Raw genomic sequence first — 15,610 nt, 5'->3', positions numbered from 1 at the left:
TGATATCTCACTGTGGTTTTCATGTGCATTTCTCTGATTAGTGACATTGATCATCTTCTCATGTTTGTTGGCCATCTGTATGTCTCTTAAGAGAAGTGTCTGTCTATTCAGGTCCTTTGCCCACTTTTTAATTGGATTCTTTGTGTATTTTTGGTGTTGAGTTTTATAAGGGTGTTATAAATTTTGGATAGCAAGCCCTTGTCAGATAGAGCCGCAAATATGTTCTCCCATTCAGTGGGTTGTTTTTCCAATTTTGTTGAAGGTTTCCTTTGCTGTGCAAAAAACTTTTTAAGTTTGATGTAGTCCCATTTGTTTATTTTTTCTTTTGTCTTGCTTGAGATGATACAGAATGGGTTGGTATTTTAGACAATGATCGTTTGTAAATACATCTCTACCCTCATAAAGAATGTGGTTCACTCCGGAAGTCACAGAACTCCTCATTTTCCCCAACAGACTCAAAATTTTGACTGTCCTGTGCGGGGTGGCCCCGGGAAGGAAGCCCTGGCACTGTCATAGAAGGCTCCAAGCTCAACCAACCCGAGCGGGGCTGCGTGGGTTTGAGTCCAGCCTCCCCGCCTGGGTGTTGAGATCTTGCACAAGTCACCTCTTGGGGCCTGTCTCCTCGCCTAAGGAACAGGGACGGCATACCAGCCTCGCAGAGCTGTTGCAAGATCAGACGGGTTCCTTCACATATCACGGAGCTGGAGCACGCAGCACGGTGCTGGGCAGACTGGTATCACGGGTTTGCTGTTGGCACCCCCACCTCTCCCCCTTCGTTCCCAGCTCTCCTTCCTGGTTCTGGAACCCCTTCTGTGGTGGTCCTTCCCCATCCTCACTCAGACCTGTTAACTGCCACCTCCTCCAGGAAGCCTGTTCTGCCCGCCTCATCTTAGGAAGCCTGCCCTTCCCCCAGAGTCACTTTCCACCGTTTTTCTCCTTTCAGACCACCCTGAGGCTGTCCTCAGCCCTCCCTGACGGCCCCCACCCCCTTGTCCCGCACCCAACCTCCCCCTCCCCCCACCCCCAGCCCCCCACCCAACCTCCCCCTCCCCCACCCCCCCACCCAACCTCCCCCTCCCCCCACCCCCAGCCCCCCACCCAACCTCCCCCTCCCCCCATCCCCCACCCAACCTCCCCCTCCCCCCACCCCCAGTCCCCCCACCCAACCTTCCCCTCCCCCCACCCCCAGTCCCCCATCCATCCTCCCCCTCCCCCCACCCCCACTCAGCACACACCAGGCTGGCCTGTCCATCTCAGGTTTTATTGTAAAAATGTTAAAATAAATTACATTTGACATCATGGTCCGTATGCACATACAGTGTGTGCACTTCCGGGACAGCCAGTGACACCCAGCGGGGAGGAGGGGGGCGAGGACAGGAAGATGAGCATATGATCAAAACATTTTACAGAAAAGTGGGAGGCCACTCTTTCTCACTCCACTGTCCACCATATCCCTCAGTTTCAGTGGGTGCGGGTGTGGATGCTCACGCCTGTCGCCGTCTTCACATGCAGGGGAGTGGGTGGGTTCTGGCCCGGTCTGGCCCCCCAGTAACGGAGAGGGGGCTGAGAAGCAGAGAGGGTGTTGGGGTCAAGGGTGATCACTCACCTCCCACCCAGTATCCACCACCTGTGATGGGTGCCCCTCCCCGACTCTGTTCACCTGCGGATCAGCGTCCCCTCCCACACTCGATGTGGGGACTCTCCACATCCTGACCTTGGCGGAGGTCACTGAGAAAGGCCCAGCTGAGTGGCGGGGTAAGAGAATGAACACCGAACACCCCAATCCTTGGGACCCTGCTCCTGGCTCCTGCTCCTTCGCGCCACTTTGGCTCTAAAGCCAACAGGTGCCGGGTGTATAAAACAGTTCATTTTAGAACAATAACAAAACATGCATGGCGAAGAGAACCTAAGAACTCGACCAGCCCCTTCCTGGAAACAGTCTGCAGCCCCTTCCCGGAAACAGTCTGTTCAGTTTCACATTATCTTTGCCCTCCCCCCATCACAGATCCTTTCCTCTCTTACACACACACACACACACACACACACACACACACACACACACACACACACCACAGACATATACACACACACACACAGGCTAGAGGGAGGAGCTTGGTTCACATATCTGGCCATTCCCACTTGTGAGAGCTAAGCGCAGACTGGGGAGCAGTGAGGTCCTGGCCCTGAGCAGAGGGAGACGGGGTCGGGGGTGGGGGGGTGGGAGGGTTGTCAGAGCTGAGCTGGCGCTGTGGCTCCCTGGTCACCAGCCACAACCTGCCCCCTTCCCTTCCTCCCACCACCCGGGAGGCAGAAAGCCCGCATCTACCATCACTTAGCCACAGGGTGTCTGGGACAGGACACTGGGCTCTGGGCTGGGCTGTCCCAGTAAATCAACAAGGCTCTAGGGCCTGGGGCATGCTTGGGGCTTGGGACCCAGGACGGCTCCTTATCGGGACCATTGCAGTAACCGCCTTATCTGCTCCCTCCTTTTCCCCAGGCGCCCTTCCCCTACTGAGGTTTGCAGGAGGGGCCAGTCGGGCAGACCAGAGGGGGTGATTGAACCCTTGCCCCGGGCAGGGCCCTGCTCCTGCTGAGACCCGAAGGGCCCGGTGCCCACACCACAGCTAGACCTCCGGCAAAGGCAGGGCGCTCCCTCTCTCCAAAACACCTAGCTCGGCGCCCGGCACACAGAAGCTCACTCATGTTGGACGCTCCAGTGGCCGAGGCCCCGAACTAAGAGAACCGTGTGACATTCTGAACCGCAGGATGGGGCGCAGACCCACGCAGTGCAGGCCTCTTCGGGGTCCGTCCCGCTGGCCCACCCGTGTCCTTGAACCATCGAGTCAACCAGCTGTGCTCGGGACAGACGCCTCCCGGGGCCAGGGCGCCGGCTCAGCCGGAGAACAGAGGCCCTGTCTTGGGCAGGCGCCATGCTCGACGGGTAGCATCTAGCTGGAGGGGATAGAAGGCGAGGAAGGCCCTTGGCGCCCCACTCCTAGTTCCAGGGGGTCCCGGGCACAGCAGGACGCCCCAGGATGAGGGTAACAGAAGCCGTCCAAGGTGGAGTGGGGAGCCGGCCCCGCCTCACGTGCCCCGGGGGCCGTTCGCCTTGTTGTACTCGTTCATGAGCTGTTCGTAAGGCACGGAGAGCTCCGACTCGGTGCTGGTGAAGGTGGACTCGTCGGACGAGGGCAGCTCGCCCAAGCCGAGGGTCGCCTGGGCCTCGGCCTCTTCCGGGGGCCGCTCCTCCCCGGCCAGGTTGTCCTCCAGCGAGGACTTGGACGCCTCCTCGTCCAGGAGGCCGGTCTCCTCGTTCGCAAAGGTGATGTTGGCGTTCTGGAAGATGAGCGGGTGGTAGTCCGGGGCGTCCCACGGCTCGCCCTCCTCGCTGATGCGGTCCAGCTGGTTAATGAACACCTCGGAGGCGGGGGAGCCGCCCTGGGGGGACCCCGTCTCGGCCTCCTCGCCGGGGGGCCGCGCCACGTGGCCCTTGCTCCTCAGCGTCTGAGACACCTCTTCCAAGCTGGGCACCCGGTTCTTGGAGTAGAACACCAGGGGCGCCAGGGAGGCAGGGACGCCCCCCTGAGGCCCCGGCCCTGGTCCCAGTCCCGGTCCGGGTCCGGGTCCGGGTCCAGGTCCGGGTCCAGGCCCAGGCCCAGGTCCCATCCCCGGGACCCTGTCCCCACCCCCGCTCGTCTTCATGGCCTTCTTCCCAATCTGCTTGATGAGGTCATTGTAGGTCTCCTCCTTTTTGGACAGAAAGCTGAAGATGTTGACGTCCTTGGACGCTGGGCCCCCCGCCATCTGCAGCGCCTTCCTGGAGTGCGGGGAGCTCTCGAAGGACTCCTTCCGCCGCCGCCGCCGCTTCTTAATGGCCTTGTGTACCTCCACAAACATGCTCACCTTCCAGTTGACAAACAGGGACAGCCAGGCCAGCCCCAGGTAGATCCAGAGCTCCACGAAGTAGCGGTACAGGGCGTGGTAGTTGGCGCTGGGGTTCACACCTGAGGACAGAACCGGAAGCCCAGAGGGTCAGGAGAGGGTCGCAGCGGGACCCACAAACACTCAAAGGCCAAGACTACCACCTGGGAGTGGGAACGGCACCAAAACACAGGAGGGGAGCCCAACCAGGTGGTGGCGCAGTGGATAGAGCGTCGGACTGGGACGCGGAGGACCCAGGTTCGAAACCCCAAGGTCGCCGGCTTGAGCTTGGGCTCATCTGGTTTGGGCAGGGCTCACCAGCCCAAGGTCACTGGAGCAAGGGGTCATTCGGTCTGCTGTAGCCCCCGGGTCAAGGCACATATGAGAAATCAATCAATGAACAACTAAGGTGCCTCAACGAAAAATTGATGCTTCTCATCTCTCTCCCTTCCTGTCTGTCTGTCCTTATCTGTCCCTCTCTCTGTCTCTGTCACAAAAACAAAAACAAACAAAAAAATAATAAAAGAAAAAACACAGGAGGGGCTGCAATAAGAAAAGGTCCAGGAGGCCTGCCCCAGCGTCCTCAAGGGTCTTTCCCAGCCCCCCACCTGCTTGAGCCTCAGTTTCCTCAACTGCCCGAGGTCAGGAGGGTGGCTCTCTGGGCTGAGGGAGGTTCGAGGGAGAGGGACTCTGGGGAGGCTGGGGTTGGAGCCAGCACACAGGGCAGGCGGCCAACGTGAATGCTGGCTTTTCAGCTGGTCACCTACCCCTCACCTGGCCGTGTTGGCTACTCGTTGGGTATACATGTCATAGTTCAGTGACAACCAGGATGGAAGTTACTGTGGGGGATCTGACACCTTCATCGAGGGCATGGTCCCCCTGGTCGAAGAGAAGCGAGGCTGGTGGTTGGGCCGAGAGGACTGTGAGCACTGGTCCCGGGAGGGGGGTGGGGGGCATTCTGGACAGCCTTGGTTGCCCCTCCCTGCGGCTTGGCCTGCCTCCCGCTTCCCTGTTTCCGCCCTCCTCAGATTGGTCCCTCCCACGGCCAGGCTCCTGACACCTGCTCCAGGGAGCCCTCCCAGGTTATCCCACACGTTTTACACTCCAGGATTATCTGGGGTTTGTGTAACTTTCCACCTCCCGGGGCATGTTAATTGTAACATTATGTCTCCTGTGCTTCTCCTGCCATCTCCTGAGCCTGAAAAAGGGGCTTCCTCCAGAGTGCGGCTCCCTCGGGGCAGGGACTAGAGCAGGGGTCCCCAAACTACGGCCCGCGGGCCGCATGCGGCCCCCTGAGGCCATTTATCCGGCCCCCGCAGCACTTCCGGAAGGGGCACCTCTTTCATTGGTGGTCAGTGAGAGGAGCATAGTTCCCATTAAAATACTGGTCAGTTTGTTGATTTAAATTTACTTGTTCTTTATTTTAAATATTGTATTTGTTCCCGTTTTGTTTTTTTACTTTAAAGTAAGATATGTGCAGTGTGCGTAGGGATTTGTTCATAGTTTTTTTTATAGTCCGGCCCTCCAACGGTCTGAGGGACAGTGAACTGGCCCCCTGTGTAAAAAGTTTGGGGACCCCTGGACTAGAGGGTCCCCGAAGGCAGGGGCTGTGTGTCCCCTGCAAACGGGAGGCGCTGCTCATCTCATTCCCGGTCTTGGGCATCGGGGGTTATGCCGACAACCAGGCACAGGCTCGTGCAGCCGGGCCCTCTCCTCAGCACCGAGGACCAGGAACTCACTGGACTTTTCCACACCTGGGGGCGGGCGCCGTTCCTTCGGGATTTTTGTTTCGTTTTGGACCAGTTTTACAGTTTTTACGGGCACCGAGGCAGAGGTTTAGCATCTCGTTGGGCTGAGAAAGGACGGGTTATAAGCACCCTCTGCGCTTCTCCATACAAAGGCTCCTCTCTGCCTGCTTGGGGCCCCGACGGCCACACAAAGGCAGGCTTGTGCCTCCATCTAAATTTATCTCCCAAAACACAGGCCCAGCTTGGCCAGGTCAGCGGAGTGTTCAGGCCTCTCTTGTTCCTGCCCTGGCCCAGCCGCCCCCTCCCAACATTCCGAGTGTCCACTTACAATGGGGCAGAAGGGCAGTGACCTGCCTTTGCCCCCTGGGAAGGGGAAGGGGGAGGGGGAGACCAGAGGCCCCAGGGAACAAACAGTGGGTCAGTGTGGCCAAATGGGGTGTCAAGACGGTTGAGGACCAGGAGGCTGTGCAGGCCCCAGGCACAAGCAGGAGAGTGACCGAGTGACCAGACAGGGGCCACAGAACCTCTCCTCCTGCCTGGATTACGTGGGGGAGGGGGGAGTGTCCTGGCCCTGGCAGCTTGGGAGAAGGCCTCTCTTCTGTTTAAGCTGACTGTGGTCAGAGCAAAGTTTCGGGCTTCTGAGCCAAGCCTCCGGGGCAGCTCCTCAGCTCTCCTGAAGGAAGGCAGCTCTGTGGCGGGGCGGGGTCTCCGCTCAGGGGCTCTCTGGGCACTGGCGCAAACTCCACAGGTGTAAGGCCCCACCCTGTCCCTAGTGCACCTCAGAGCAGGAGGTGGGCACACCGGTGCCTCTCCCGGTCCAGTCCCCAACCTGCTGGGAAGAGATCACGCGCTGATCCTGGAGAGAGGATGGGAGGGGGGGGAGGAAGAGAGCCACGCCCCAGGAAAGGAGCCTTGGCTCCTCTTGCAACTGGTAGGGTGAGGTGGGGTCCCCGCTGCCAACTGGGTGAGGCAGTGCCCAGGGCACAAATGCCCCCTCAGGCTCCCAATGCAGGTCACCGACTGGGACTGGAGAAGCAGAGAAAGACGTGGCGGGGAGGCAGAGGCCACGGGGGGGGGGGGGGGGGGGGCAGGACTCACCGGCCACGAAGTCGCCGAAGCCGATGGTGGAGATGGTGATGAAGGAGTAGTAGAGGCCCTCGATGTAGTTCCAGTCCTCGGTCACCATGAACACGAAGGGCGGGATCACCAGGTGGACCAGGACGCCCCACACGATGAAGATGGCCGTGCACGTGATCTGCGCCTTCCGCTGAGGGGATGGCGGTGGGGAGACCAGGTCAGACAACGGCAGAGAGCAGGGGATCCCAGCACAGACGTTCGAGGGCCAGGGGTGTGGCCAGAGGGAAGGTCAGTGGGCACCACACCCGGGAGGAGGCTCACCGCCCTGGGTTCCTAGCCCAGCCCAGGAGGGCAGGGGGTTCTGAAACAGCCATCGAACACCTCTGTCCAGTTCTTGGATCTTTCCCACCCGCCCCCACCTCCTGCCAGGCTCCCCCGTCTCTGCCCAACACCCGGGGTTGGGGACACACCAGGCTCACGCCTCTCTTGGTGAGGAACTGGCCCAGCCGCTTTGCTCGTCCTCCGAAGAACTTGCCCAGGGCGCTGATCCACGTCAGGCAGAGTGGCACCCCGAAGAGACCATAGAAGACACAGAAGAGCCGCCCAGCGGGGGTCTTGGGGGCTACATTGCCATAGCCTGAGGAAGAAGAGAAGTCGAGTTAAGAATAGAACCATAGCCGGGAGGCACGGGGCCAGGCTCAGAGTGGCCCCTGCCTCCATCACACACACACACAGCTTGAGGGAGGCCCGTGCTCTCAGATCACTTGATGATAGATTAGGGGTCGGGAACCTTTTTGGCTGAGAGAGCTATGAACGCCACATATTTTAAAATGTATTAATAATTCCGTGAGAGCCATTCAACAACCTGTGTACGTTACGCATTATCCAATAAAAATTTGGTGTTGTCCCAGAGGACAGCTGTGATTGGCTCCAGCCACCCGCAACCATGAACATGAGCGGTAGGAAATGAATGGATTGTAATACATGAGAATGTTTTATATTTTTAACGTTATTATTTTTTTTATTAAAGATTTGTCTGTGAGCCAGATGCAGCCATCAAAAGAGCCACATCTGGCTCTCGAGCCATAGGTTCCCGACCCCTGTGATAGAGCAATATAATATATTTCCTTAGGAAATACATTCCCTTGATCACCCCATGATCATGATCGCTTCCGGGCAATTACGATGGCACGGGCTGTGCCTCTGCCGTCTGACTGCGGGCTCCGTGACTGGCAGGCAGACAGCCTCCACCGTCATCTCTGGAAGACACCCCTAGATGGTCCCCAAAGACGGACACTCTTTATTCCATCCCGTCTTATGCGACCCTGCGGCTGCTCACGTCAACCTGGCGTCTAACTGCCCTCCCTCTGAACCTGGGATTGAGTGACGTGCTTGACCGGTGACAATGGACAGACAGGCTCAGTCTAAGAACACTGCCGCTTCTCCCTTTGATCCCTTGGGGACCGTCCCTCCCGGAATCCAGATGCCACACTGTGAGATGACCGCGCCTCTGTGTTTTCCCCCCCGGCTGTGCTCCCAGCCCCTCAGCCAGTATCGCCCATCACTTGTGATGGAAGAAGACTCAGGGAATGTCCGCCAGTGAGGCTTTCAGACAAGCCTGGCGCCAGCCACCCCAACGGCCACTGCCGGAGAGGCCTCAAGCAAGAACCGGCCAGTCGTGACTGGTCAACTCCCAGGACGGCGCAAGATGAGAAGTTATGCTTTTAGTTACTGTCCTCTGGGGTGGCTGGCTCTGCAGCCATCCGTAGATAACCAGGACAGACACCCAGCCGGGCGAGCAGGCAGGGGCTTGGTCTGCACAGTGAGCAACCTACCTGCTCAACCACCTCCTGCATGGCTCCGACTGCCAGGCCGTGTCGTTTCTGGTTTGAGAGCCCAGGTCGGGACTCCTGAACACAGTCTCCCAGGCATGGCCAGTCACCAAGGATTGACAACTCCCCCCAGGAAAAGTCTCAGAAGGACAGGCTGCAGCTGACACGAGTTTAGCTGGACAAGGCCGTGGGACCAGAACTGCACGCCTCCAAAGTTCTGGGGAGCGAGGGCGTGGAAGTGGGCATTCCCAAGGTCCCAGAAGACTCACCGATGGTAGTGATGACGGTGGCTGCAAAAATCATTGCATTGGGCCAGTTCCAGTTGTTGAAGGTCTGGTTCCCTGTGATGGCCACGCCCTGTCCTGCGGCATCAGATACTACCTACAAAGGGGGACAGTGAAGGTCAAAGGAGGCCAAACCAACAAATGCTTTCTAAGTGACGGCACTGTGTTCAATTCCTTGTAAACATTCTCATTTAATCATCACAATAACAAGGGACATTATTGTCTCCATTTAATAGATGATGAAACGTTTTATAGAGGATCAGAGAGGTTAAGCAATTTGTCCAAGGTCACACAGCTAGCTATTAAGTACAGCTGCTCTTCAGCTTATGATGGGCTTGCGTCCCAATAAGCCCACTGTAAGTTCGCAAGTCAAAAAATGCACTTAGCCTGACCTGTGGTGGCCTAGTGGATAGGGCCTCAACCTGGAATGCTGAGGTCGCCGGTTCGAAGCCTCAGGCTGGCCCGATCAAAGCACACACGGGAAGCAACTGTGAGTTGATGCTTCTTGTTCTCCCCTCCTACCCTCCCATCTGGCTCTTTCTCTCTCTCCTCTTTCTGAAATCAACAAATAAAATCTTTTTGACAAATGCATTTCACGCACCTAACCTACCGAACATCCCAGCTTAGCCTAACCCACCTGAAACGTGCTCAGAACACAGTATCCAAGCAGCACCGGCAGCACTGGGCACTGCGGAGGTGGTGGTTGGCCCTCGTGGCCATGGGGCCGGCTGGGGCGCGCGGCTCGCGGCTGCTGCCCAGCATCGCGAGAGAGGACTGTGCCGTCTATCACTAGCCCCGGGAAGGCTCAAAATTCAAAATTCGAAGTACAGTTTCTACTGAATGCATTATCGCTTTCACACCACCATCAAGTCAAAGAGTCGCAAGTCCAGCCCTTGTAACGTTGTGTACCATCTGAACGAACCCAGGCAGTCTGCTCCCAAGTCGCCCCTCTACCCGAGCCAGTGCTTCCCAAACTTACTCACATGCACCAGAATCAGCCAGAGAGCTTGTCAATCCCGAGCCTCTGATTCGGGAGGTCTGGGAAGGGGGCCAAGAACTTCCCTTCCTGACAAGTTCCCAGGTGATGCTGAAGCTACTGGTCCAGGGACCACACTTTGAGAACCACTGCAGCAGACGGCCCGGCCTCTTCGAGAGGACAGGTGTGACGGCAGCACACAGGAGGGCCCGCACGCCGTTCCCAGCTCTCCACAGAGGAGTGTTCTACTGCAGGGCTGGCCTGCCAGGGACCCTTCCCCACCCTCCACCCCCACTGTCAGGACACCTGCCAAGGTTTCCTCTTGGGCTCAGCGTCCTCTGGGATCTGCCCTCCAAGGTCCCCTTTGCCCTGTGTCTGGGTCTCCATCCTCTCCCCCTATGGGCTCCTCCCCTCCCCCACCCCTTCTCTGGAGCCCTTTATCTCAGCTCTGGGCCGAGCAGTTTCAACATCTGGGACAGGACAGATCATTAGTGTATACATTTCTGGGTGACTCAATACGGTGCTGGCAGTCCCCAGAGAGCTCCCAGCAACTGTGGGCTGTGGGCGGGGCGGGGAGGTCGCCTGGGGAAGTCCAGGAGAAGCTCCTGGGGGAGGCCTTATCTGTTCCAGGAGCACGGAGAGCTGCCCAACCTGTTTCCACCTGACCAGACCCTGCCCTTGGCCCGTCCTTCCGTTCTGCCCCCTGGACCGTAATCTCTGATGCCATGCCGGAGGCTGGACCCCAGAGGGCAGCTCACAGGGCCAGGATCTGCTCCGAGTCTGGGGCTCCAGTTCTGCCCCCAAGGAGGGAGGGGGTCCCAGGATGCCCCATCCAGTCCACATGCCGGGAGTTCAGCCATAGTCCCTATAAAAGTCAAGCCTAGGGCTGGTGGGAGACAGAAAGGAATGGAAGCGAGGGAAAGACAGAAAAACCATAGCTTTAATCCACCTGCGGCATGACTAACATTTGGTGGGAGACGGGGAAGGGGCAGGTTGCTCTGAAGGAAGGTGCAGTCTGCAGCAGGAGCTGCAAGTCCGTGTATGTGGATCTGCAGATGCTATAAAGAATTTCCCATGATGCCATGCTTGCCTGACAGGCCATCACACTACCTTGCTTGCTGCTTGCCCCCCCCCCCCCCACAGCATGCGCAGAGCGTATCTTGGCAGGCCGTGGGGCAGCCACGTGGAGAGGCTGCCGTGCCGTCAGCCCTGCCCGCAGAGAGCTGGCCGTCAAGCTGGCCAGGCCACGTGCGTGTGACAACACCGGGACATTTCAATATGAATGGGCCAACAGGAGAGCTGAGACATGAAGGCCCACCCAAAGTTTCCCTGAAAAGGGACATCAAGGAAGCCGGAGAATGAGGCTGTGCCCTCATGTCCAGCAGATGGCAGAGAGCGCAGAACCCCTCAGACATCCGTCTCAGAGGGGAGCGGGGAGGGCACGGTGAACTTCCAGAGATGGAGAGGGCACACAGGGACACCTTCCGGCGGGAACCGTCCTGCTGACCAGGGAAGGACGCGCCTGACCTGCCACCTCTGGTCGTCCCCGTGGAATCGCCGGGAACAGAAAAAGATTTCGGGAGACCAGCTACCTCTATTCTCTTACAAACAACAACAACAACAACAAAAAGGGGTGGATCCTGGAAACTCCAACATGAACTGCTGCAGACTTTGCCGGGGCAGAACGTTCTGGAGACCCGGAGAGGAAGTGGAGGGCCCTGGGAGCCGGCACGGGGTCACCAAGAACACGGGGTCACCAAGAAAACAGGGTCACCAAGAACGAAAGGAACGGGTCACGCTCAGCTAAGTGCATCTCCGCAGCTCCGAAGGGGTTGCGATGCTTTGAAGTTGGGTGGAATGCAGTAGATCTAGATTTCGCGAGGCAGCTGAAGGCACGGGTTTAAAGACATTCATGTGGACAAAACAGAGAAAGTGGGCGGGGGTGGTGGTAAAGAGCTGGGATTAATTTGGGTCCATTTGAAGGCAGGGAAACAACCACAAGACATATTGATCATTATCAACTTGGCCTGTGGTCTCCATGATCAGGCCAAAGGCCTGGCCTCGTCAATATTTTAATCACCAACACACCAAGGACGCAATACGGGGGACAGGCTGGGATGGGACGATGGCTGACCCACACGCGGCAATGGCAGCTGAGGACTCAAAACCATCTGTACTTGAAACCTGAGCCCAAACTGACAAGATATGAATGTCTTTTTTAAATTTTCATGTCTTACACTTTGGGTTGGAAAAGACCAATATAGGACCAGAGGGAAAAGTCCTTGGTTTCCAGCCGAGCACAAACCAGCAAACACTAGGGTGGCCGCCCAGAGAAAGGTAAATACATCTCAGGCCACATCCACACATTACCTGTTCTGCAGGGCTGGGGGTAACAGGCCCATGGTTCTCTCGAGGTCAGGCCACACAGCGGGCAGTGGGCACTCTGCCCCATTCTGAGTGACTTCACAGGATATGGTAACTAACCAAAGTGTCCACCAACAGGCCAAGGTCCGAGAGGGAGCAGGGGGCGCTTTCTTAGCTAACTCAGAAGAGACTGCCCCTGGCAGTTGTCCATTTCCAATAACAAAGGGTCTAGGGCCAGGCTTCCCCAAACTAGGGCCCGCGGGCCACATGTGGCCCCCTGAGGCCATTTATCCGGCCCCCCACCACACTTCCAGAAGGGGCACCTCTTTCATTGGTGGTCAGTGAGAGGAGCACTGTATGTGGCGGCCCTCCAATGGTCTGAGGGACAGTGAACTGGTCCCCTGTGTAAAAAGTTTGGGGACCCCTGGGACCAAGGGTGAGTCCCGTACATCAGAGATGGCGAAGGTGTGGCTAGAGCAGGGGTCCTCAGCTGGGCAGTGGGGTGGGGGGTGGGGGGGTGCTGGTACACTCCGGAAGTGTTAGATATGCAGCCTGGTGCGGGGAGCACTGTGCTGGGCACCGTTCGGGCACCAGGGATAGCACGGCGCAGAGATGAAATCCCTCCCAGGGGTGGCGGGGGTGCTGCTGACATCAAGTGGGCAGGGACCAGAGAGGCGAAATGCCCTGCCAGTCACAGGACAGCCCACCCACCACGCCGACACCACTCCCACTGAGAGAACTGGCTGCCACCGGTGAGCGGCGACTGGGGAGTCACTTAGTAAGTGCTAAGGAGGCATCAAGCGTAAGAGCTGGCAAAACAGGCGACCAAAGAGGGCGTTGCCGTTGGGGGCTTTGCGGCTGAAAAGCGGGGTTTCCTGCCCTTCACCCTGAGACAGGGTGCCCTGTAGGGCACAGCCTCTGCCTCTGGCCCTAGGTTATCAGGGAGCCACTGATACGTGATCTCCGTTGTCCCTCATGGTCACCCAGAGAGGGACAGGCACAAGGGGCATTCTGGAAGGCCTCACACCCCCAGGGCGAGAAGCACCACTGACCCTCAGAACAAGCCAGTGGCAGGACTCCCGCCTGCTGGTTAAGTGGGGAGAGAGGCTGACAGGTTAAGTGGCAGGATCGGGGGGGTGGGTTCTAGGACTCCCGCCTGCTGGTTAAGTGGGGAGAGAGGCTGACAGGTTAAGTGGCAGGATCGGGGGGGTGGGTTCTAGGACTCCCGCCTGCTGGTTAAGTGGGGAAACAGGCTGACAGGTTAAGTGGCAGGATCGGGTGGGTGGGTTCTAGGCTGCTGGGTGCCAGTCAGCACAGTTCCCACCTCCCTCCCTCCGCTGCTCCGTCTGCCCCCGCGCGCCCAGCGCCCCCAGCACAGCTGTGGTCGTCCCCACTCTGCCCACGAGTCCCGAGAACCAGCCTGGCTCCGTGTGCCGTATGTCAGACACCCTCTGGGCTTCGGTGTGGCCAATCCTCCGGGCTCCTCCTGCGACTCCACCGGGCGTCACCGGCGGGGGAGAACAGCGAGGCCTGGGAGCAGAGGCCCCAGTGGGAGCTGGGGTGCCTGTTCTGTGTTCCTACCACGCGGCACTGCGGCCCTGGTCAGGATGCCACACTGGGGACGGTCAGGGTCACGCAGGCTGTGGAGGAGAGGTCTCCCAGAGCAGAGGGGCTGGCCCAGGCCGAGGTCATCCCTGGATTAGGGAGAGGGGTGTGGGGGTGGGGTGGGCAGGCTAACATCCAGTTAGACCTGGCGTCCTGTCCCTGCAGGGTTAGGGAAACAGCTTTCGCGGGAGGAGGTGGCCCCTGCTCACTGGCGGGATTCTTTAACTTGGCTCCCAAATGCACACAAGACAATATTTTCCTTTTCCACAGAACCCGGGAGAGCGACGAGGGGGAGAGACCCTGCTCGCTGCCCAGGCCCGGCTCTTGTTTGGGGGACGGAACAGGGCTCCCCGTGGCCTCCTCCATCACCCTCCTAATAAAGCAGCTATAATTGATGGGGGGCTTCCTATGCGACAAGTGTTAGGTGCTAAAGCAAACTTCACAAGCCTTTAGCTTGTTTCATGAGAACTGAATCGTGCTGCGACAAAACCATCATTTTTTTTTCTCCATTTTACAAATGAGGGTTTTAAGGCTTGGAGGTGAAGTAAGTAGCCGAAGGTCAGGGTGCTTGCTCGGAGCAATGAAGCCGCGGGGAAGAGCCCTGCCCGTCTGGGCCCGAGCCGGCCCAGGACACTGCGAGCCTACCCACTTCCCACAGGGCACAGGACGGAGGCTGGCCGGGCAACTTCCACCCCTTCGCGCCAGCTGAGAAAACACTGCGCTAGAACCAGTCGGTCCAGTGACTGCGCTTAGCATTTCCAGCCGGCCTTCCAGGAGGCGAGTGAGATCCCGGCTCCGGCCACCCAGCGGCCCTCACCCCACCCTCCTGGGATCTCTCACTGTCCGTGAATTCCGGGTTCCCGGGCAACAACATCGCATCCCCGGGGCCCAGGGTTTCCCACGCGGAGGCCGCTGCGCGTCCCCTCTCCCCGGAGAGAGAGATTCAACGGGCCACGCGGGCAGGGCCAGAGGAGGCACACGCAGGGAATCGGGAGACAGTGCCCACCTTCGGGCAGGGCAGCCGGGGCTGAGGTGGGGCCTTTCCGGTCACCGGGCAGAAGGCTGGCAGCCTGTCCGGCACCCATGGGCTACTCCCATCCTGCCTCCAGTGCCCGCGGCAGCCCGGCCGTCACACACACAGCAGGGGCTACCACTCAGGCCTCAGAGCCCCTTCCTGCTGGACGGGCAGCCCCCAGCCCCCTCAATGCTGGCCTCCACTGCCCACGGACTGTCGGCGGTTCGCGCGCCCACCGTCCCTCACCGTCCCGGGCTGCCTGCATCCTTAGCCCGTTCCGTCTAAGCTCGCTTGGTCCCCCCTGGCTTGGAAGGTGAAGCAACGCTCCTTGCCCCGTGTACGGGGCTTGGCAGCCCAGGAAGAACCTTTATGGTTCCTCTCACCTAGCCCTCCCGGCCACCTGCTGAGGTGGGTGGGGCATGGCTGATTAATGCTCCTATCGCAGATTATAAAATAGCTGTTATTTGAGTACTCGTGATAAGTGCTCACTTAATTATAGAGGACAGGCCCCGACCAGACCACTGGAACTCAGCTGGCGGAAACCTCCACAACCTATAGCGTAGGTCCTACGTACAGCAGCCCCTCATACGAGGTGAATCCGTCCCAAGACCCCCAGTGGATGCCAGAAACCATGGCTGGCACCGAAACCTAAGTCGACCCTGTTTTCCCTACACGAGCACTTTTTTCGCTTAAAAGAAGCCCAGTACCGCTTCTGTTTGGCAGAACTGAGCTGCCAGCATCGCCACTCCTGAGCTCTGGGGCCATTATTCACTAAGGACTAAGGTAAG

The 15,610-nt window shown here is 58.6% G+C and overlaps 1 protein-coding gene across 3 annotated transcripts in view; it reads right to left on the bottom strand.

The window, feature by feature from the left end:
- Positions 1–1,242: 1,242 nt before the first annotated feature.
- The window catches only part of KCNK5 (potassium two pore domain channel subfamily K member 5), a 41,148-nt gene continuing 26,780 nt past the window's right edge, over positions 1,243–15,610 (bottom strand). For all 3 annotated transcript variants that reach the window (XM_066359497.1, XM_066359499.1, XM_066359498.1), the window contains exons 2-5: positions 8,848–8,959; positions 7,217–7,383; positions 6,768–6,936; positions 1,243–4,004 (exon numbers count right to left, since the gene is read on the bottom strand). In XM_066359497.1, coding sequence (XP_066215594.1) covers positions 3,085–4,004; positions 6,768–6,936; positions 7,217–7,383; positions 8,848–8,959 — 1,368 coding nt within the window. In that variant the 3' untranslated portion in view covers positions 1,243–3,084. The remainder of the gene's footprint in view (positions 4,005–6,767; positions 6,937–7,216; positions 7,384–8,847; positions 8,960–15,610) is intronic.

This window comes from Saccopteryx leptura, chromosome 1 (assembly GCF_036850995.1).
Source record: "Saccopteryx leptura isolate mSacLep1 chromosome 1, mSacLep1_pri_phased_curated, whole genome shotgun sequence".
In the NCBI taxonomy this organism is placed as follows: domain Eukaryota; kingdom Metazoa; phylum Chordata; class Mammalia; order Chiroptera; family Emballonuridae; genus Saccopteryx; species Saccopteryx leptura.
This window is presented reverse-complemented; position numbering and strand designations above follow the sequence as displayed.